The sequence below is a fragment of the Punica granatum genome, chromosome 5 (genome assembly GCF_007655135.1).
Source record: "Punica granatum isolate Tunisia-2019 chromosome 5, ASM765513v2, whole genome shotgun sequence".
In the NCBI taxonomy this organism is placed as follows: Eukaryota; Viridiplantae; Streptophyta; class Magnoliopsida; order Myrtales; family Lythraceae; genus Punica; species Punica granatum.
This window is the reverse complement of record NC_045131.1, coordinates 13,004,937-13,028,706: the sequence shown is the minus strand read 5'-3', so window position 1 is coordinate 13,028,706 and position 23,770 is coordinate 13,004,937. Positions and strand designations below refer to the sequence as shown.

Here is a 23,770-nt window from a genome sequence, read left to right as displayed (position 1 = left end):
CATATATTGAAGCTTAAATGTATTTCATACATGAAAATCATAAACTAATTGATCAGTCGGTGAATCGATTGCTATCAAGAATTTTGATTCTGAATATTGCCATTCATTTGATAATCCCTATATCTGTCGAAATTTCTCTCTTGGATAAGTCTATATCTGTCGAAATTGTTAGTAGGAATTGATGATTAAGCAACAAATTAAAGAAGGAAAACGGAAAATATTTCAAGCAAAATACCAAAAAACAAAAAAGGTCCATCATTTTATGAAATCATTAGACGCTAAACTCTTTTAGGAAGTCGGTCGTAATTGATCTAACCATATATTTTCATACAATAATTCAAAGTCCTCAAGAGATTGTTAAGTTGACCCAGCAATGATATATTTCGACAATGTTCCCAGCTCCACTTGGCCCATCTTAGCCCATCTTAAAGGAATTTGGTTTCCCAAATATTTCCAGACCCGATTAAAGGAACCTTTTCCAATATTCTTCCCACCGAAAAAGGTGAAGAGTTTTTATATTCTAAATCTTATCTAAAAATTGTACGAAAAGTATATTAAATCTTATTATTAATGTCCAAACTCAAGCTTCTCGAAATCTATATGTAGTATATAATGCCAAAATGTAAAGTGAGAATGAACGTGATTTCGCCAGATATTATCTTTGACTTCACCGTGTTCCACCATGTGTCACTTTTGAATTCCAAAAATTCCGTTATGTAGCATCTTCTCTATCCTCCTTAATGCCAGTAAATAAATCGATTTAAAAATTGTTCAATACTAAATATATTTAGAAATTAAAAATGATGTTAAGAAACTTATTTATATAGAATTTCATAAAAAAAACTTTTTAAATATTCTATGCCATTATTAAATAAACTCAAAAATAAAGAAAACTAATACACTAAATTGATTTCAGAATTCTTACCATTTAGGAATATATATATATATATATATATATTTCTTTGAATTCAATTAATTAGATCTATTTTATTTTTACAATTTTCAATTCTATAAATTCTTGAAACTGTAATTGGATTTTTCAGTTTAAAAAGAATACTGGAATATTTCTTAGTCAATAAACAAATACAAAATTACAGTGGACTGATCTGACACGACATAATTAGTCAATGTTCAAATTGGACTTCCAAATAATATGGGTCATATCGAAAATAATAATTTATACTGAAGATGGGATTTGTTTTATGTTGTGTAGCTCTTTCTAAGATTCCACAGCACAAAGTGGGAAACTCTACTTGCAAGCTGCGTGGATGTAACAATAGGAAACAGTTTAGAATAACTAAAACTGACATTCTTTTTTCCCCTTTTGACGTTCAATGAAGGGATTTCTATATGATTGGTACTCTTTCATATTGATATACATTCTAATAAAATTTATTCACCTTCATTATTGACATTTAATGGTTATCTGGATCAACATTATTACTTAGTAATCTTATTGAATTTCAGCCTTTCGGTACAAGTTAAAGTCTATATTTTTTTGTAGAGGACTATAATTCCTATCCTTTTCAATGTTTTTTTTTTCTTTTTTGTGCTATTGTTCCTTTTCTTGGGGAGAGAATGCAGATTTATATCCCTACTTTATCATGTTTAAATTTTGTTTTGGTATTTTCTTTCAGGGTGAATCTGGTTATAAAATCGCAATCTCAAAATTATATAAAGAGAAGACTCATGCTTGCTTTTGGCTTGAATTGTTATTATGCTTGCTAATTCGTTCTGGATCCATATAATTTACCAGTAGTAGCTCATTTTTCGTATGCATGATAAATTAACCCAATTGATTCTATCGATTTATTTTTTCTTGTTATTTTGTAGCTTTTGGAGAGCAAAATTCAAGAGGCAATATCAAAGAAAGACACCATTACTGCTCGTGAACAGTTAGTAAAATTTGTCTATTTATTTTTTTCATTCCCTAACTGTATCGGTCATACTTCTCACTGGATAGGCTAAATTGCTACCATAAAACTTTTTGTGGACTGCAATAAAAGTGAGTAACGTGATGAGAATATTAACACAAGCAGTGCAATTACAGGTTATATTGTAAATATGTTTGATGTGTTCACTTAGTGACCGAAAGAACTGCATGGTTGTCTTGAATTGTTGAATATCAATCAGCAAGCAGGCAGGTCAACTCTTAAACTGTTTAAGAACCAATGTCACAAATTTTTATTTTAGCAATTACTTTTTGTCTCTTTTGCAATTCTCCTTCTTTGAAGTTGCTTTGCCTAGGGGAGTCTTCCAATAATTCGTACAAGCAAAGATGGATCGGCAAAGCTAATTTTTAGCCATGGTTGTTGTTTGTTCACTTTGTTTTCATGGCCTTTTGCTTTAAATATGAGGAAAGCCAGTTAGGCTCTTTGTCAGTTATATTATGCTAAGCCATGCCTTTCCTTTTTCACATTAAGTTGTTTTGCTGTTGGCGTAATGCATAAAATAAAAAATTATTTCTTATTTTTTTTATACATGCATGAATGGTGACACTGCAGTTTTAAATTCATTAGCTATCTCCCTACATGATTATAATCCTTGCAACTATTACTTATCTTTTCAACTTCTTTGTTCAGCTTGTTCCCAATTGCCTCGACTCTATTGGAATGGCAATAGAAAGAGGATGTACCTTCTTTGACCTTGGTTTTTCCTATTTTCGAGCCTGTCTAGTCATGAATATATATCTAGAAGTTTAGTTTCATATTGCCAGCGACTGTTGCCTATAATTTCTAATCGTATTTGCCAACGTGTCTTCAAAATTATATGAAGCGCACTATGCTCAAACATTTATCCACTATGCAACTTTAAGGCTAAAACAAAGAATGGTGCATGTCAAGTCAGCGATTGAAAGCCGCAGATGAAAATGGATTTTTCTAGATCATGTCTCCATATAAATCTTCTTAGTTTATCGTAAGTTATGTAAGTGGCTTATTAATTTCCATAAAATTGATGTACAAAAAGAGAAGAAGGAAACGAAGAGCGGTATTGGAAGAATGAAAGATCAAAACTCATCTTTGGAGGGAAAAACTGTTTTAAAATTCTTGTGAACAATAGAAGTGCTTGGTTCCCTCAGAGCTGAGAAGTTCATTACATGCTTTTTTCCCTACTTATACTCACAATTATAGCTATTTGGATTTACTATTGGAAATTCCCTCAAGCAAAATCAGGGTCTGTGATTATTCCGGTTTCCCAGTTCATACGTGTCGTGGAAGCTTTTCGAGAAGCCCTTTTTTTTTAAAGTAAGAAATTGCTTGGAGCAAAGGGAAAATCCATTTTAACTTTATCAAAAAAGTAAAAATATCATAACATAACATATCAGGTTCTTTTTCGGAAACTATTAAACCAGGAGTGGTACTTTGATTTTAAGGTATCATGTTATCAAGGTAAGAACAGACTTTTAAAAAAATAAACTGAATATCATTCTTTTGATTTTTTCGTCCAAGCAGGTACAAGAGATTGGGGATCAAATAGACATGTATTTTTATCCTAGTTCTCAAGGTGTTTCCTATATTGTGTTTCAGCTGTAAATTAGGCTGGCTTGGTGGAGGAGAAAACAATAGCTACTAATACAATCAAGAAATCCGAAGATGTTTCTCTCGGTCTTTGTAATGATGCTATTAATTTTTATTTTGACCTTGCGATTGAATCATATTACATGATTTATAATAAATTTATATATGATCAACTACTAGATTAATATCCTACTCAGTTTGCAAAAATAACCACTAGGAATACATAAAAGCCAAAGAGCGTTACCTAAGTTAGATTAATAAATTTTTAACTCCAGACTGAGTATCCCTACAATTGCATTAAACGAATTCTGCCACATTTTTCAATTGGATCAAGATGAATCATTTGCATAGTCTCCACTACTGGTGCATATTGATTATTTATTAAGATTCTTTCTTAAAAAATGAAAATCACTCTTGAGAATTGTATATGCATCTCGAGCTATGAATTTTTCTTTTCATATAATTCAATTGATTACGTGCTAAAATTCTTATAAATATGGTTATTATTTACAAGTTATTTATATTAAAATTAAATTTGCCGATTACTTTTTCCCCTAAAAAAATTTCTCTTTCCTTCTCGAACCCAATTCAATATGCTCCTTTCTCTTAATGAAGCACTCTATATACATATGAATAAATAATTATATATGTGTGTATATATATGTAAAATGTTTAGGCATACATATTATTCACTTTATATGTGCTTTTATTTGGAATGCGATTTATTGTCTTAAAACTAATTTATATATTATTAAGATTAGTTTTTAGTTTATTTATGTTAAATGCAATAAAGTTTTACTATCTAAATATTTATAATATTAATTTGAAGTACCATATATTTCAAATAAATATTTTTCAGTGTTAAATTTATCAATTCTAATTATAAGATAAAATAATATCTTTGCACTTTTAATCTTATTAATATTCCTATGATTTTTAAAAATTGAATTTCATTTTATATTAATTCCAAATTTTCTATGTAATGCACAAGGTATTGCCTAATTATATTATAACATACAAAAGTTAGGGAGTGAGAGAGGAAGCACCAGAAAGCAAAATTATGAAGCCCTTAGCTCTAGAATGAATTGACTTTCAAATTTCAGTTCAATAAATTTTTATTAGTTTTTATTTGTACTATATTCGACGTATTTTAATTATTGTCCTAAATATTTATATGCAATAATAAATATGTGATTGAACTTGCTTTTAAAATTAAGAGTTTTCTTAATAATTGAAAAATATTTCTTGAAATACGTGACCTTTTCAAGTTTAATGTGTCAAATACCTTATACATACAAGACACGTAAATTCATTTTTTTCTTTTCATCTTTTTACTCACTATCCATACCTTATGAATCATGAGCTGAAGTTTTCAAGAAAATAGGCTCTTTCTTGTATCGCTCTTCGAATTTTATATATTATAATTAATCGATTGATTTATTCTATCATTTTCTACTTTTTTTATATATGTAATCTAGACCTCAGTCGGGAAAAAAAGTTTCACATACTAAACCTAATGTTTCTAATGGCATCGGATAGATACATGAAGAAATAATTATTTTTTTAACAAGAGGAATAATAAAAAAATTTGCTTTCTCCATGCCCGTTCGATAAAGTTTCAAATGTTCCCAAAAGATGGAAAACCATTTGCTCAAAAAAGGGGAAAAAGGAAAATCGAAGAATGGTTGGTAGGTCATGGTCATGGTCAACGATTCTGATGGGACGAAACCCCCATGCGACGAAATTCCCCATATTTGTGCTTTCAACGGATTATTATTGAAGTGTCCAAAATCTTGGAAAAAATGATCTTATGTAATTTTCACCGAAATTTCCAAGGCATTATAATAATATTTCAAGGAAATTTCATGATATAATCAACAAAACCAATGATACAATCAAGTTATCACCAGAAACATAAGTAAAATTATTCGAAATTTCTTTAATTTACTTTATTTGCAAATAATTTACTAATAAAATCCAATTAATCGTACTCTCAAATTATTTATTTAAAACTTTGTTTACTTCACTCAAAATATGCATAATTTACTTAATATTATTTTTTGTACAACAGGTTCAAGTATATATATGTATTTTTTTTTTGCCTACATATTTGATGTAGTCAATTTTTTGGTGATTGTACATGAGACCTTTCCAAAATATCGAGGAATTATATGAACTTAAGCTTGTCAAAAGTGGAGTGCTAACATAAAATGTACTTTGATGCATGCAGAGCCTTCTTGACTATTATGTCGAACATGAGGATAAAGCAAAGGTATTCCGAATAAGTAGGGAATTTTGGCGGGAGATCAATTTGTTCTTTTTTTTTTGGGCAAAAAAAAAAGAAAGAAGGCACAAATAGTGCCCCTACTCGTGAGAAATCTAGAAGAGCGAGCAGGTTGACTTCAATTCTTCAATTCTTATTACTACGATAGAGTTTCGTAGCAATTCTTTTCTATCATCTATTGCACAATTTAAAGGGAATTTATTTCGGTAATTAATTTAATGAAATGATGCTATGCTCTGTAGCAAATATAGCCAAAAGAGAAGAATATTAGTGCTGGGCCTTTATAAATTGCCATTGATGATGAAGCCTAACTTTTATGCTACTGCAACCAATATGAAACGGAGTGCATTTCTCCTTTAATCCCTTTTGTTATTAGTATTTCCAATCCTTTTCCTAGAATTTCATATATCTCTGGAAATTCATTATAGTGCAAGAAAAGACTTCGAAGATAAGGCCATATTGCATCGCCAGGAAGGACACTTGGTGGAGGTGAAAACAATAGCTACTGGGACAATCAAGGAATCCGAAGATGTTTCTCTTGGTCTTTATAATGATGCTATTAATTTTTATTTTGACCTTGCGATTGAATCATATTACATGTTTTATAATAAATTTATATATGATCAAATACTAGATTACTATCCTACTCAGTTTGCAAAAATAGCATCACCAAGTGCAACCACGTGCTCAACCATTAGAAATATATAAAAGCCAGAGAGCGTGATATGAACGCGCTATCCAAATTAGATTTATAAATTTTTAACTCCACAATGAGTATCCCTACAATTGCATTAAACGAATTTTGCCGCATTTTTCAATTGGATCAAGATGAATCATTGCCATAGTCTCTATTATTGGTACATATTAATTATTTATTAAGATTATTTCTTAAAAAATGAAAATCACTCTTGAGAATTGTATATGGCATCTCGAGCTATGAAAAGTTTTTTCATATAACTCAGTTCATTTCGTGCTAAAATTCTTATAGATATGGTTGTTATTTACAAGTTATTTATATTAAAATTGAATTTGCCGATTGCTTTTTAACCTAATTTTTTTTCCGGCCCTTCTCGAATCCAATTCAATATGCTCCTTTCTCTTAATGTAGCACTCTCAATATACATATAAATAAATAATTATAAATTTATGAGTGTGTATATATATGTTAAATGTTTAGGCATACATATTATTCACTTTATATGTGCTTTTATTTGAATGCGATTTATTTTCTTAAAATTAATTTATATTTTATTAAATATATTAGTTTTTAGTTTATATATGTTAAATGCAATAAAGTTTTATTATCTTAATATTTATAATATTAATTTAAGTACCATATAGTTCAAATAAATATTTTTCAACATTAAATTTATCAATTCTAATTATAAGATAAAATAATATCTTTGCACTTTTAATCTTATTAATATTCCTATAATTTTTAAAAATACAATTTCATTTTATATTCATTCCAAATTTCCCGTGCAATGCATGAGGTATTGCCTAATTATATTATAATATACAAAAGTTAGGGAGTGAGAGAGGAAGAACCAGAAAGAGAAATTACGAAGCCCTAAGCTCTAGAATGAATTGACTTTCCAATTTTTATTACTTTTTTGTGTCGTATTCGACATATTTTAGTTATTGTCCTAAATACTTATATGCAATAATAAATATGTGATTGAACTTGCTTTCAAAAATTAAAAGTTTTCTTAATAATTGAAAAATATTCCTCGAGATACGCAACATTTTCAAGTTTAATGTGACAGATACTTTATACATACAAGACATTTTCTTTTCAACTTTTTACTCGCTATCCATACCCTAATTCCTAATAAATAATATAGCAGTCACAATTTGTATTAATATATTTACTTGATAAAATATATAGTTTCTAACATACCTGTTCTTTCTACTTTTTATTTTTATTTTATTAATCCTTTTTCTTTCTATCTATATTTACTTGTGCTTTATATTGGTTAATTATCTTCTTTCGGGCGTACGAAAATTGACAAAAGATTATGGCATAATGCGCCGGCATCAATTAGTTTAGTGATTATTTGTGAATCGAAAAACCTCTTTTATTTATTTTTCGATATAACAAATAAGAATATTAATGATATTAAATTCTTCAAATAGTCGAAAATATAATTAATCACAAGCTGAAGTTTTCAAGAAAATAGGCTCTTTCTTGTATAGCTCTCCGACTTTTATATATTATAATTAATCGATTGATTTATGATATCATTTTCCTAGTTTTTTATTTGTGTAATCTAGACCTCGATCGGAAAAAAAGTTGCACATACTAAACCCAGAGTTTCTAATGGTATCGGATAGATACATGAAGAAATATTTTTTTTAATAAGAGGAATAATTAAAAATTTTGCTTTCTCCATGCCCGTTCGATAATGTTTCAGATGTTACCAAAAGATGGAAAATATTTGCTCAAAAAAGGGGAAAAAGGAAAATCGAAGAATGCTTGGTAGGTCATGGTCATGCTCAACGATTCTGATGGGACGACACCCCCATGCAACGAAATTCTCCATATTTGTGCTTTCAACGGATTATTATCGAAGTGTCCAAACTCTTGGAGAAAATGATCTTATGTAATTTTCATCGAAATATCCAAGGCATTATAATAATTTTTCAAGGAAATTTCATGAGGTAATCAACAAAACCAATGATACAATCAAGTTATCACCAGAATCATAAGTAAAATTATTCAAAAATTTACTTTATTTGCAAATAATTTACTAATAAAATCCAATTAATTGTACTCACAAATTATTTGTTTAAAACTTTGTTTACTTCACTCGAAATATGCACATTTTACTTAATATTATTTTTTTCTACTACAGCTTCGAGTATATAATATATATATATATATAATATAGCCTATATATTTGATGTAGTCAATTTTTTGGAGATTGTACATTAGACCTTTCCAAAATATCAAGGAATTATATGAACTTAAGCTTGTCAAAAGTGGAGTGCTAACATAAAATGTACTTTGCTGCATGCTGAGCCTTCTTGACTATTATGTCGAACATGTGGATAAAGCAAAGGTATTCCGAATAAGTAGGGAATTTTAGCGGGAGATCAATTTTATGCTATGCTCTATGGCAAAGATAGCAGCCAAAAGAGGAAAGAGTCAGCCGAATATGAGACAATCCTTTCGTTTAGCTCATGAAATTGCATCCCTTACATAATTTTCTGTACAAGCATCTTCTATATGAATTGTAAAAGACAAGAATATTAGTGCGGGGCCTTTATAAATTGCCATTCATGATGAAACCTAACTTTTTTGCTACTGCAACCAATATGGAACGGAGTGCATTTATTGTGGACACCAAACTACCCGTACTTCAGTGACTCAAAAAATTTATCTAGGAGAAGGTAAGGCCGTTCTCCTTTAATCCCCTTTTGTTGAGATACGTTATCCCACATCGAAAAATTGAGAAAAAAACCACAAGCTTATATGAGGCTTGGGTCCAGTAACCTATTAACTTAAGCTTTTGGGTTGCAGATGGGCTCAAGTCCGTGTAGGCCCAAGTGGGAATTTTACATGGTATCAGAGCGGGTTACGTTTTCGCGCACACGTGTGGGCTCACATCACGCCAAGTCTAGTTTCGAGGTAGCTAAAGTACGCCTTATCTTAGTTCGGCCCAAGTGTGACCTTATTATCAATTACCCTCTCCTTTCGCCCGAGGTGTAAGAAAAAGTCCACCTCGTGGTTAAGTCCCGAGCACGGAAGTCCAGTCCCGGCTCGTAGTCAGTTCTTGAGGGCGAGTGTTCAAGTCCACGTGGCACGTGTAGGTGAAGCGTCAAAGCCACACGTTGCCACGTGAGGGCAGGTGTTGAGAGTTAAGTCCCATATCGAAAATATAAAAGGAATTCCACAAGTTTATAAGAGATTGGGTACCACAATCTATTAGCTCGAGCTTTTGGGTTGGAGATGGGCCCAATCGTTTATAGGCCCAATGGATATTTTACATGGTATCAGAGCGGGTTATGCTTCGGCGCGCTCATGTGGGCTCACACCACGCCAGATTCAATTTCGAGGTAGCCAAGAGTGCGCCTCATGTTAATCAGGCCCAAGAGTGATCCAGTCCAATTCCGAGGTAGCTAAAGGCGCACCTCTAATTAGGCCCGAGTGTGGAGCTCGAGGCTAGTTTGGTATTTGTCCCCCCTTGCCCGAGCACGGAAGAGGATGTCCGGCTCGGGTCAGTTGTTAAGGGCGGGTGTTTAAGGCACGTGGCACGTGTTGGACCACACGTTGCCACGTGAGGGCGGGTGTTGAGATACGTTATCCCACATCGAAAAATTGAGAAAGAAACCACAAGCTTATATGAGGCTTGGGTCCAGTAACCTATTAACTTAAGCTTTTGGGTTGCAGATGGGCTCAAGTCCGTGTAGGCCCAAGTGGGTATTTTACACCTTTTATTATTAGTATTTCCAATCCTTTTCCTAGAATTTGATATATCTCCGGAAATTCATTATAGTGCAAGAAAAGATTCCTAAGATAAGGCCATATTGCATTGCCAGGAAGGAGAATTGCAGGTGAATTTTACTTACTGAGGTTCAATCCGTATTTCATATTCTTTTATTTAAAGATTTTGGGGTTCTATAATGTAGATGTTAGAACTCTCAGTGGAAAAAAAAGAGTCTTCTTCATTATAGGTTAAAAATAAAAGGGAAAAAGAATAAGGAGAACTAGAAACCTTCAACGCCGAAATGAGAATATACCGGCCTACGGTCTGTTTTACAAAGCAGAACTAATAAGGTAAATGACCGGCTTGATCTCAGGAAGGATAATTGCTCATCAGAATCCTGAACAAAAGCTGATCCTACCTTTATCTTATTGACCAAGATTATCCCTAATGTCATGTCTAAGTAATTTTCATGCAAAGTGATTTTTTTTTTCTTGGTGGAATTTTTTCCTTTTTTTAGTGGAAGCAAAGTGATGTTTATCTTAGTTATATTTCTTTTAAACTTTTTTTCCTTCTCATTTGCTTAACTGCTTCTAGGTAATCTGCTTCTCCTCATTTATTAAGCAAATGATTGTTGCAGATGCAACTAAAAAGTAGAAAAACTATTTCCCTGAAAAAGCAAAAAGGGGTACCACATGCAGATAACCTCTCTAACACTACCTCTCTCGGGGCAGATGACTTGACCTTTATCGAAATCTATTTTATCTCTTTGAAATTCTATTAATATTGTCAAAAATTATACAAAATAATTGTTACTCTTGGGTAATAATTATTATACTCTTTTCACATGTCAGTACATGACCTTCTGCATATCAGGGGTATAAGAAAAACATAACTTTTATCACTATTTTTCTTTACCAAAAAATATTCTGCAACTGATATCCATTTTTATTGTCCTATTGTCTACTTTAATTGTAACGTAACATATAATAGTTAAACATTTGCAGTAAGATACGGCATGAAACTTAAACATATCACCGACGTGCAATCACGTGGCTTCTTTACTGGTAAGAGGAAAAAGAAGTGTGACCTGTCCCAAATTATTGGTTCTCAAATTATTCTCAACCGCATGAATATCTCCAAAACCTGCCCTTTCTTGTTTGAAAATTGCTCTATAAATGCACCATCAAACGGAATGCACTCTCACCCACGAGCCACACAATCTCTCATCGCTAGCTAGACATACATAGCAAACGCTAAATTTCCCTTTGAGTACACGTTGAAGAACCTTCGGTATGGGTTCGATCTCGAACGAGGTACAGACCGAATGCCTGCCATTTTTCAGGATCTACAAGGACGGCACCGTTGAGCGTCTCATAGGCACTCCCTATGTCCCACCATCGCTCGATGACCCGAAAAGCGGTGTGTCCTCCAAGGACATCACCATCTCCCAGAACCCATTGATCAAAGCTAGGCTCCACATCCCGAAACAAGTACTGGATCAATCACAAGCCACAAATAATAAGTCACCTGAGAAGTTGCCCTTACTGGTCTACTACCACGGTGGTGGCTTCTGCATCGAGTCCGCCTTCTCGCTTGTCGAGCACCAGCTGCTCCAGTCGATCACTGCCGAGGCCAGGATCCTGGCTGTGTCTATCGAGTATCGGCTTGCTCCAGAGCACCTTCTCCCAGCAGCCTATGAGGATTGCTGGGAAGGCCTTCAATGGGTCACTTCCCACTCCGCTGCTGGTGAAATGAAGCCAGGCTTCGAGGCCGACCCGTGGATCACGATTCATGCTGATTTTGAACGATTGTTCATTGGTGGGGACAGTGCCGGGGCTAACCTCGCTTACAACACAGTTATGAGGGCTGGCACCGAGAAATTATCAGGTACGTACTTCCGGCACACATACAAACTTTACATTTTCTAGCTAACGAAATTACTGTATGAGAGATTTTCATTATAAAGATTTATAATTTGATGTTTTGCGGATAATATCAGGAGGAGTGAAGATCTTAGGGGCATTCATCACCCATCCTTACTTCTGGGGCTCAAAGGCCGTCGGGTCGGAAAACGAGAAAGAGCAACTGAAAGTCCTGCCCTGCACTCTGTGGAACGCCCTGTACCCGAATGCACCCAATGGGATCGACAACCCGATGATCAACCCGTTGGCCCCCAAGGCTCCGAGCCTGTCGGGGCTAGCCTGCAAGCGGCTCCTGGTTTCGGTTGCAAGCCAAGACCAGCTAAAGAGCAGAGGGGTCTCATTCTACAAAGCGATGAAGGAGAGCGGATGGGAGGGCGAAGCTGAGCTGGTCCAAGTTGAAGGAGAAGAGCATGCCTTCCACATTCTCAACTTTGAAACCGAGAGTGCCAAGATGATGATTAAACGCTTGGCCGAGTTCCTTCGCAAGTGATGTGAATCAATAATGGCTGTTGATGAAGATTTGAACTTGCTATAAATTCAATTATGAGTTTGTATGATCATCAGCATATTCATATATATATATATATATATATTGTAATTTTAGTGGGCTTAAAAGGTTTTCATGGGACCTTCCTAGTGCAAGAACTTCTCATACTTAATATTAGCAAGTTGTAGTCCGATTCCTCTCACGGTACTCTCTACTTGGATGAACATAATCCAGCTAAAAGTCATGTCACCACATGAGGATGCGTGTTGAGAATTGAAATTAAGAACCCACATTCGGGGGCAATGTTGGTCAAGGATCGATAAGGCAATTGGCATTTAGATTGTTTGATTTTGATTTGAAAAAAAAAAAACTCATAAGCAGTTTACGCATATGATAATGAAAAGATTTGAATTTGTAAATTTCCTCAAAATTATGAGAAAACGAATCTTATCTTATGGATAATTAATTAGGCCTGCCAATCTAGTATGAGAGAATCTATTGTGTGTAACATATATATCACGTGGCACTGTGTTACAAAAAAAGTGATGAATCCCGATTGATTTGTGATATTGTCATGTGATGTACCCGTTATATATAAGACTTTCTCCTGTTATAGATGGCCGGTTTATAAGGGCCCTAAGATTTGGAATCACAATAATAACTCTATCTAATGGAAACAAAGATCCCGGGGAAAAAAAAAACAGAGAAAAGAAGAAGAAGAAGAGAAAACAAGGCAACGGACAGTGTCTATCTAATGATCTTCAGCTCTCTAATTATTGGACCTTTGCCTCGTTCTAGGTTTAGTGTTGACCACAGTGATAATCACATCTTAAACATCTATATTTTCGAACACAAGAAAGCTACAAGTCTAGAAGAGAATAAATAAGAAGAGGAAAAGTAAATGAATCTTGGGAGTCTTATAGATGAAAATCAAACTTAATGAAGATCTCTTATTCTCGAATTAAGGTTGATATCGTTATACCAAACTATATTTTTAGTTGTGATAGACCTTGGTTATTTAGGGGAAAAAAAACTAATCGTGTATTTTTCTTTTCCTTTAGGTTTTAAGGTTGATTCTTCTTGGACGTTTTGAAGCACTATGAAAAATGGTCAAAAGCATTAAGGTGTGTCGAATAACAAATTAAGCATGGGGTAACTACTCAGGGAGATAATTACTTATCCAAGAAGAATCAATGTGACTGTAATTTTATAATTTTTATATTAGGTTGAAGAGTTTAGAGTTTTTTAAATCAAAGAGGGTATAATATAATGACGCATATATTTACCTGATAATTAATATATTTTAAATTCGATACTTTTTGTGTAATTACTCAAATATATAAACTTCTATCTTAAAAAAAAAGAGTTATTCAGAATTTTCTGAAAAAGTATGGGAATTACGAGCGTCCACCTGTCCATATATCTTTCTTTGGACTCTGGAGCCTCTTGATTGGGCGCAAGTATTTTGACTTTCAGCTTAGCAAGCCTTTCCATGTTGACCGTCTAGTCAAATTAATCAAAACGAGTTCCCCCACAGGCCCGTAGAACGTTTGCTACAACTAGATTTGTGGAAGGCCGGAAGGTCATTGTCTTACAATTACTTAAATCTTGTCCTCACAATATTGTAATCTCAAGAAACCAGACCGATCGAGATCACAAATGAGATCACTATCATGGCCCTACAGAAGGGAGAATAATATCGTAGATATGTTAATGAAGTTTGTCACGATAAGCAAACTCGAGCGTTGTCTGGACCCGGTGAACATTCATAATTGATCGATGCGCATGGCAGAGCCCTTAGGGGCTCTGAGTCAGAGTTGATGAGCCACGGATAAATAAATCATTGGGCAAGTCGGCTGATTGCAGGCCAAAACTCAGAAATCTTTACATGTCTTACACTACGTACGGGGTCCTGAAGATCCTGTCTACATCTCTTTTCCTTCGTGTAAATCCTTCCTTGAACAAGATATGTTCTATAAAGCTTGTATCCTTTTGACGTCTAAAGAGATAGGAACCTTAGTCTTTTTCCTTCATATAAAACCTTACTTGAACAAGATATGTTCTCTAGGCTCGTACCTCTGTGTCCTTGACGTCTAAAGAGATAGGAATCTAAATTTGGTGGATGAATCATGGTCATGTGACCAGAGTATGAGTAACAGGCGCCGCTCTTCCTCATCCAAGTGAAGCAGCTGTAGAGGATCGTTCTCAGCCCTCAACCGAGGGTTTGAGTGGTCTCATGGTTGTCTGACATATTTCCTCCCAAATATTTATATTTTTAAAAATTTCTCTGTAAACACGGCCAAAAAGTCCACAAAATATGTTGCTTAACAAATTACTATAATTTAATGTACTCACGATGTATATTAACTTAAATATTCTATAAGTGCATATCTTTCTTTAAACTTCTAACTGTTTTTAACAAATATTATTAACTCATTCGAGATAATTTAATCTTCGATTCACATATTATATTGTAGTTCACATATTAAATGATTTGATTATGCGGTCAAATATTAGTGGAGATCATGTTAAAAATGGTCATATATATATATATTATAATTATTAAGAAAGTTAAATAGTATCAAATTTAATATAACTTGAATAAATTCGAGATATATTTTTATCATAAAAATATCTGTGACCATGCACTTGTATTTCTTATAGTACTAATATAAATCAGAGACCATAGTTTTTCTTCTCTTTGAATAATAAATAAATACAATAGGACTACACAGTTTCTCTTTTTGCTGATTTTTTTTTTCCCTGATGACTACATAGTTTTCCCATTTTAATAAACTAAGTCTAAATATTTTCGTCCTCGCAATATTATTATCTCATCTATTGTCTTCTTTCCACGTTTTCGTCCTCCCTCTCCACTATTGCTCTCCTTCACACGTCTCTCATATACAAACACACAAACGAATGCGTGGCATGGCAGACACATACACCCTTGTTTTATGTGTTTACGGTTAGCATAGGACTTGTTTGACCAAATTTTTTTTGCAAACATGTGCACTGTGGAAATTAATTGAGAGAAGCTTGGATACTTCGGCCAAAGAGTTTGGATAGTACTTTTCGTTATAAAAGGAAAAAAAAATGCAAAATTCTTCTGCAAATCATTGCATGTAATAATATATCATTAACCCTCCGTTTTGCATCAAATTATTATATATAGTAATTATTCACAATAATCAAAGATAAATATACTTATGAACAATAATAATTTTCCACAATTAATATCTAATTCGAGCAATAATTTCTAATAAATAAGATCTTAAACTAATACTTGAAGGTTTAGTGACATTTTTGCAGCTAATTTCTATATATAAAGTGCATTGCATCTTTATTTAATCATTTTGTATGCAGAACCCTTATATACGTTAAATTCAAATATACAAAATTGATTTTTTCAATTTTTTGATATAAAATTTTCTAATATTTTAGACATCATTTGTTAAATTCTTATTTAAGTCCTTTAATGATTTGTTATATAATTTTTTTTAAATATCTTGTAATGATTATTTTCGATGAAAATCTGCACATTAATTTTCTAAATACTTAATCAGTTTAATATGCATTGCATATTGGTATAACTCACAGATAAATCATAAATATTCAGTTGAAACATAAAAATGTTGTCTCACACATTTTCCTCACTAGATTGTTGTGCAAATTTCTTAAATTTAAGCGTTAAACTTTTTACTCTTATTAATATGATGATATATTCATATAATTAACAGTTTGTGATACATCGTATAAATGTTTAATTGATTATTTTTTAGTAGAAATTATTCAATATATATTTTCACATTCATTTGTCATTATTTTTTAGTATAACCATGACATTTATTTATAACAATTATTGCAAAATATGACCAATTTACTTTATATACTAAACTATTCAATATCCATTTTCACATTCATTTATCAATATCATTTATATAATAATTTTCAGAATAAGCGTTCCATCTATTGATAGTAATTATTGAAAAATGTAGTCAAAACTATATATAATAGATAATTAGATTTTGCAATCTCTATAATATTTCTTTATGGACAAAGATTCTATTACTGTGTTCGATATAACTTTTCTGGTAGAATTTATTTATAGAACCATTTGATATAATTTTTGTTTCACCAAGCAAGATTGCCTTTAATAAATAGAATTTATTAATTACCACATTATTTTTGTTATTCTTTTCCTTTTTATATTAATATTTCAAATTATATTCTTCTTTTTTAGAAAGAGATTGCACCAAGAATAGCTATATCCTTCTTCGATTTTTCATTTCTCTATAATACAAAAAGTTTTTTTTTAATGAAAAATTTATGAATTTTAAAAGTAGTTATAAAAATTTATTTTGAAACAATTTCCTTTAATTTCTAACATGTTTCGGTTTTTGCTATATTTTGTAAGAAGTATATTAGTAAATTTAGGTTTTTTTTTAAAAAATTAACTCTCAATAAATTGAGAAATAATAATTTCTTCAAGAACCAATTTGAGGAGCGGTTTAGATTGAGGAGCATTTATTAATCTCAAGTGAATTTTACTTATGTATAGATAAATTAGTATAATTTTATTTTTTTGTAAAAATAATTAATTTTAATTTACATGCACTTTATGATTCGTGAGCACTTTCAAAATGTACCCTATAGTTTAACTTGTCTCAAAGTTCTCCCTAATAGTGTGTTTGGATAAGACGGTCATGTGCAATTCACACAAATTTTTGTTGGCGCAAAATTGAAATTTAACATCTGCGGGCCCGCAAGGTTTCGTTGCTTCAATGTTAATTGTTTTCTTCTTTAACTAGTTAGCGAGTCCCGCACGATGCTGCGGGTTAAAAGTTATGTTATAATTTTAGTTTTTTTTCTCTATTTTCATGTCATTTTGATAATTTAAAAAATTATGTTACAATTCTTTTGAAGATACACCTAAATTAAGAAAAAAAAATATTATTTTGATAAAAAAAAGAGTACTAACTAAAACAATATGTATTGCAGCATGAATGAGAGTGAAAATGTTAAGAAAAAAGTTGATAATATTACATTACAATCAAAATTATAAATATAATCAATGCTGAAATTATTATAATGCAATAATATATTTAGAAAATAAATAGGTTTTGGAAATTATTTTGGAGAGATTAAAATGGAAGGTTGACAAAAATAACAAAAAGTATTAACTAAAAATGGTAAAAAAGTTGTAAAATGAATTATTTTGGAAAATTATATAAGAATCATTTAGATTCACTTTTGTTTGTTACACTTGCGAGGTTAGTTTAATGATTCAAGAGTTTTTTGACAGACGATATATATTGTTTCAAAATAAATAGATATATTAGTTGGTTGGAAGTTTTGGAAAAAAGAAATCCTTTAATAATGATGTAAAATATATCTAGATATACATTGAAATAATCATAATTTAACTTGTTTACAACATAAGTAGCCCATTATATTTTAAAGTTATCTTTCAAGAAGATGTGCTCGGAAGGGGATGAGAAAAACATATGAGAACTGTAACAAAACATATTAAAAAGAATAGGAGATATAACTGAAAGTTTATTTAAGTTTATAAATATATTTTGAAATGTAAAAGAGTTGGGAAACTAACGTCATTTTTAAAGGAAGACAGTGTGTCCTTAAGAAGTTCATATGGGCCTTTTTTATTTTATCACTATAAAATTTGTGGCAAAAAAAAAAAGAAAAGGAAAAATCATGGAAGTGTCACATGGCTATGTACAAGAGATTTAGTTTATTAAGAGATTCCTCGTCTTATTAAGCAAGAAGACGATAACGGCAGTGGATAGTACCGATGGCAACTCTTGGTTTATGTTAAATCGGAAAACCTCTCCTAATATTATGCAGAATCATCTCAATATATAGGGTTCTCCCCCCTGAAGAATAAATGTATTCTTTTCTGATCAGTGTTCTCCTTTCTGGCGAGATTTTGTTTTTTCTTTGGAAATTTGTGAGGGACCGAGTTTTGGACTCGACTCGCAATGAGCCGTGCAGACCCGCGAAGCCCTGGAAAGGCTGAAGCTTCACTTGGCCTGAGCGGAACATAATGGTTATGTGGACGCAAGCTTGGTGAGGATATCTTTCCTGATTTGTTTAAATATAAGATATCGTAAATATGTGGAGAATTCCTCAAAATAAGATAATAGATACTCTCGTAATCGACTATAAATATGGAGGTACACCTGTAAGTATGAGAACCCTGATTGACTTGAGCGTCGGAGAAGGAAATCAGGCCACCATCCCGATTCTACTCGAATAACATGTTAGTAACAATATTATTTAAAAGAATATAAATATTTCATGTTCGAGGGGGGAAATTAAGAGAAGGCTATCACAGTGCAACCAATATATCTTGAAATCGAGAGTCACTAGATAGAAGCAGGTTGAGATAATAAGAATTCTTTGCACATGGAATGGCAAAAGGGGTTGAGCTGCTTCGACTATTCTTTTAACCTTCCCCAGAGAAACACACGATGAGATACAAAGAGAGATTAATAAAAGAGGCAAACATACGTCGACCCTTTTTATTTAATCTTTGGTTCAATTTTGCTCCTGATAAAATGTCATGTAAATACGTGACCACCTTTCCACCGAAAAGTTTATGGCATTAGCGGTTTGGAGCGAATGAGACGGTTTGATTATACTCAAGGAGTGCCTTGAGACACGTCAAATCACAGCGAGTTTACCCTTATAAGAAATCATCATAACTGAGGTTTACTTCAAAAGTAGACGATAATAACTTATTGGAAAAAAAAGGGGGGGGGGGGGGGGGTTAAAAAATGGTTTAGGATCAATCAAACGTTGTTTAGCTCATAAACATGGTCGGGACTCGTTCTAAGTAGAATCGGGTTAGAGTTAGATTTCCTATATGGGCCCAGAAAGCCCACACGCAGGACTGGGCCTAGTCCTGGGCCTGAGAGGACTCTCGCATGGGCCCAGCCCACTAGGTCGAAACCCTCCTAGTCCGTGCCTTTCCCCTCCAAAGCGGAGCCTCTGTCACTGTGTCAGTGCCCTGTTTGTGCTCCCCTATTGGTCCCTTTTTCTCTCTCTTTCCTTTTTCCACTTTGACAAATTGATTTTCTTCATTTTCCCTCCACTCTCTCTCTCTCTCTCTCTCTCTCTCTCTCTCTATTTCTGCTTCACTGAGAAGAATCCCTCGCATCGGTCCGATCAGCAGCGGTGTTCCATTCCTGACCAGATTGAAGCAGTTTCATCGGAGCTAGGAACGGAGGTAGGCCTCTCACTGCCTTCTCCTCCTTTCGCCTTTGTAGGGTTTCTCTGCTTGCTCCGGTAGTTGCTTCCATTTCCATCTCTTTCCGTGTTTCTTGGTTTAATCGCGGAAGGGTATGATTTTTGCGACTGCAAAACTATCGAGGTTCCAGATCTGCGAGTTTCCATGCTAGGTCTTGTCAGTTTTTAGGGTTTCAGGCTCCCACTTGCGGTTCTCTGTGTTATTCGTGTTGTGGATGCTTTGTATGTAGTTCAAATGGACGCTTCGCAAGCCACGATTATATGGTGATCAGTTCATAGGTTTTTTTTTTCCCCATGCTGTGGCGTACCATTACTGAAAGTAGCCATATTTTGCGATGCAACGGTGAAAATTGGCAGCAGTTGCTGTTATTTATTGCTGTGCGTTTGATGGAGCTTTTGAAGATGGATGCCTTTTGATGATTTGAATGTTTTTTGCCGTGAGAAAGAAGGATCATTTTGTTTTTCTCTCTTCCACAAGAAGATAAAGCAACACTTTCGGAATCGATATGTTCAATTCGTGGTCGGGGAATAGGTTCTAGTTCCTTCATTTTAACTTCCTTAGCCGAATTAAATGCAGTGCTTCAGGGAGAATTCTGAGTCAAGTTACTATAAATATTCGACTTTGGTATTTATAGTGGGACTTTCTTCACCGCTAAAATAGTGTCTGGAGTTTTTTATTGCAGCATTTTGCCAGTTGGTGTGTGAACCTTTATTCCTAATCTGGAATCTTGGTCGGAATACCTTTATTCCATCTCCATTCTCTTTGGAGCTTGCATTGTCCATTTTCTTCTCCCTGCCTGCATTGCTCTATACTGATGCTCGGGTAATTGCTTTTCTTCCTCTATGTTGAACAAAAATTCTTGCCCTTTTCGTAGAATGCTTGTGAAGGTTGTTCTCATAGAAATCATCTGTTTGCAGTCTCCTGTGGGTTACTTTCTATTTGCTGTTCTAGGTACGTTTACTTGAGAATGAATGCTCTTACTTGAGTATTAGTGAATTAATTTAACCTTTGTTAGTCATGGTCCATTTTTCTCAAGTTGTTGAGGTACTTTGTTCTGATAGCATTCGTGAGAAGATAAAATAGTTGCGTTTGATGTCACCTTACCTTTTTGATAATCTTCTCTCATTTTCTGCCTTGATTTGTAGCTGTGCTTTGAAACAGAGTTTGCTGAGATGATTTCCTAGTACGCTAGATAAAAGATCTAATTGACTGCTGATGGATTTGCTAATTTGCTTATTGCAATTTGATACCCTTTATTGCCTAAAGTTTCTGTTTATAGTGACATAGGATTGATGTCATATGTACATTGCATCAAGTTTTTTCTTTGTAATACGTTGTGGGAATACTAAATTAATTCATTGCCTGCTGCATCTGTGTGTAAGCATATAGTGTTGTGAATGTTTCAGGAAATGAACAGACAATTGTTAATAGTTAAAACATTTAGTGATTCTCATTCTGTGAGCTTAACAAACACTAAACACGTGACTGGCCCAACTTTGTAGGCTGTCTTGCTATGGATGCTGCATCAATGTCTTCTCAACGACGGCCATTCTCAGTTAAATTATGGCCCCCAAGTAAAAAGACTAGGCTAATGCTTGTGGAGCGGATCATGAAAAATCTCACTAGTGAGTCCATATTTACCAATAAATATGGAAGGTTGAGCCAGGAAGAGGCAGAGGAGACTGCGAAACGCATTGAGGATGAAGCTTTTGCAACTGCTAGTCAGCACTATGAGAAGGAGCCTGATGGTGATGGTGGTTCTGCTGTGCAGCTTTATGCCAAGGAATGCAGTAAGCTTGTAGTTGAAGTTCTCAAAGAAGGCCCAAAACGTAAGGAGGTTACTCTGCCGGTAGAAAATGGGGTTGATGCTACTCGTGAGACATTATTTGATATCTCTAAGGGTCAGCGAGCATTTATTGAGGCAGAGGAGGCTGAGGAGCTTCTGAAGCCATTGAAGGATCTAACAAATGCCTACACCAAGATATGCTTCAGCAACAGAAGCTTCGGTTTAGGAGCCGCTCGTGTTGCGGAACCTATTCTGCTTTCCCTGAAAGACAAGCTGAAGGAAGTGGACTTGTCAGACTTTATTGCAGGAAGACCAGAGGCAGAAGCTCTTGAAGTGATGAATATTTTCTCAGCTGCCTTAGAAGGTAGTGTCTTGAAGTCTTTGAACCTTTCGAACAACGCCCTGGGAGAGAAAGGAGTTAGGGCATTTGGTTCCCTTCTCAAATCACAGAGCCAATTGGAGGAGCTTTATTTGATGAATGATGGCATATCTGAGGAAGCAGCCCGTGCAGTATCCGAGTTGATCCCTTCCACAGAGAAGCTGAAAGTCCTTCACTTTCACAATAATATGACTGGAAATGAAGGGGCTCTACCTATTGCTGAGGTTGTCAAACGGTCTCCCCTGCTGGAAGATTTCCGCTGCTCTTCCACAAGGATAGGCTCTGATGGAGGAATTGCCTTGGCTGAAGCTCTTGGAAACTGTGTCCACTTGAGGAAACTTGACTTGAGGGACAACATGTTTGGTGTAGAAGGTGGAGTAGCTCTGAGTAAAGCTCTCTCCAAGCATTCTGATCTCACGGAGGTCTATCTAAGCTATTTGAACTTGGAAGATGAGGGGGGGATTGCTATAGCTAATGTTTTCAAAGAAACAGCCCCTTCACTTGAAGTGCTGGAGTTGGCAGGGAATGATATAACTGCTGAAGCTGCTTCATCTTTAGCTGCTTGTGTAGCTTCCAAGGAGTCCCTTGCCAAGTTGAACTTGTCTGAAAATGAACTGAAGGATGAAGGGACAATTTGTGTAGCCAAAGCTCTGGAAGAAGGGCATGACAAGTTAGAGGAAGTGGATTTCAATACGAACTCGATCAGAAGGGCTGGAGCCCGGTTCCTGGCCCAAATCGTGGTACAAAAGCCTGGGTTCAAACTGTTGAACATAAATGGCAACTTTATTTCGGAGGAGGGTGTTGATGAGGTCAACAATATCTTCAAGAAATGCCCTGAGATGCTTGCGTCGTTGGACGAGAATGACCCTGATGGAGGGGACGAGGACGATGAAGAGGAGAGGGAAAATGGAGATGATGGGGACGAGCTGGAGTCGAAATTGAAGAATCTTGATGTGGGCGAGGAGGATTAAATATCTTCCTTAGGCCCTGGAGGTATCTTATTTTTTAGTAGCAATTCTGCCTTGTGTCTGTTGTAGAACATAGGAAATTATGCAGCGCTTATGATTGACTCCTCTTCGACTCTATCTATCTTTAGCCCGGTGCGGGAATGGTGAGTAGCAGCTGCTAGTGGATATCTGCTAATTATCAGGATGAAGTATGTGGCCAGCCTCTAAATCCATTCATTTTCATTCGAACTTTGTCTGATCAAGGATTGTACCAGTGGTCTTCTTTTCAGATGTAGTTTTCAGAATAGTTTCTGCATGACTAGCTTGTTATCGGTACATATACTCTAAATGCATTTTCTGGTCTTTCACCTGTATTTGATGTTAGTTTTATCTTATTACATGATCACCCGACCCACCCAAGCCCGGCTGAAGTTAACTAACCTGTGGAAAATAATAATAATAATAATAATAATAGCTTGTCGAGGGCTGCTTTTCAGTTTGCAGATAAAGGCCCCTAGTCCTAGCCGAATGGGGGTTACTGTGCATACCATTCATCAAGCATAGGCCATAGAAGAGTCCCTGCAGTACCCTTTTAGTGGAAAGGACTCGCTGGATCATAGGTTGGTTCTATTGCAGATCAATTTTACTGAGAAAATGATTAATCCTGTTTAAGTATGAGCGTAAAACTAAATCTACTAAAACGTGATAGATGTTTATGGCATATTGACTTGATTATACAGCTTTCAG

At 34.2% G+C, this 23,770-nt stretch overlaps 2 protein-coding genes and 1 non-coding gene across 7 annotated transcripts; all 3 read left to right on the top strand.

The window, feature by feature from the left end:
• The first annotated feature begins 11,416 nt into the window (after nucleotides 1-11,416).
• On the top strand, nucleotides 11,417-12,843 carry LOC116209625 (2-hydroxyisoflavanone dehydratase-like). The gene is made up of 2 exons (XM_031543325.1): nucleotides 11,417-12,119; nucleotides 12,232-12,843. The coding sequence occupies exons 1-2, from the start codon at nucleotides 11,525-11,527 to the stop codon at nucleotides 12,642-12,644; spliced, it is 1,008 nt and encodes a 335-aa protein (XP_031399185.1). The 5' UTR covers nucleotides 11,417-11,524; the 3' UTR covers nucleotides 12,645-12,843.
• Nucleotides 12,844-14,677: 1,834 nt separating this feature from the next.
• LOC116209740 lies at nucleotides 14,678-14,895 on the top strand. Its single transcript, XR_004157332.1, has one exon. It is a non-coding gene; the product is annotated as a small nucleolar RNA U3 (small nucleolar RNA).
• A 4,783-nt stretch (nucleotides 14,896-19,678) lies between these two features.
• LOC116207525 (RAN GTPase-activating protein 2) lies at nucleotides 19,679-23,418 on the top strand. Of its 5 annotated transcripts, none has more exons than XM_031540502.1 (4): nucleotides 19,679-19,890; nucleotides 20,786-20,862; nucleotides 21,414-23,069; nucleotides 23,173-23,418. In XM_031540502.1, exons 2-3 carry the CDS (start codon nucleotides 20,787-20,789, stop codon nucleotides 23,045-23,047), a joined length of 1,710 nt encoding a protein of 569 aa, XP_031396362.1. In that variant the 5' UTR covers nucleotides 19,679-19,890; nucleotide 20,786; the 3' UTR covers nucleotides 23,048-23,069; nucleotides 23,173-23,418. The 5 variants fall into 5 exon arrangements, with proteins under 5 accessions (XP_031396362.1, XP_031396364.1, XP_031396365.1 ...); XM_031540504.1 differs by adding an exon at nucleotides 20,594-20,733 and having other exon boundaries at nucleotides 19,682-19,890; nucleotides 20,829-20,862; nucleotides 21,414-23,418; XM_031540505.1 differs by lacking the exon at nucleotides 20,786-20,862 and adding an exon at nucleotides 20,594-20,733 and having other exon boundaries at nucleotides 19,682-19,890; nucleotides 21,414-23,418.
• The last annotated feature ends 352 nt before the right edge of the window (nucleotides 23,419-23,770 follow it).

Bases quoted from the DNA above. Each gene is read 5' to 3' on its own strand.
- LOC116209625 (XM_031543325.1), top strand. From the start codon at position 11,525: ATGGGTTCGATCTCGAACGAGGTACAGACCGAATGCCTGCCATTTTTC. The intron at 12,120-12,231 runs GTACGTACTTCC...GGATAATATCAG, and splicing joins TGGCACCGAGAAATTATCAG to GAGGAGTGAAGATCTTAGGG.
- LOC116207525 (XM_031540502.1), top strand. From the start codon at position 20,787: ATGCTTGTGAAGGTTGTTCTCATAGAAATCATCTGTTTGCAGTCTCCT. The intron at 20,863-21,413 runs GTACGTTTACTT...CCAACTTTGTAG, and splicing joins CTTTCTATTTGCTGTTCTAG to GCTGTCTTGCTATGGATGCT.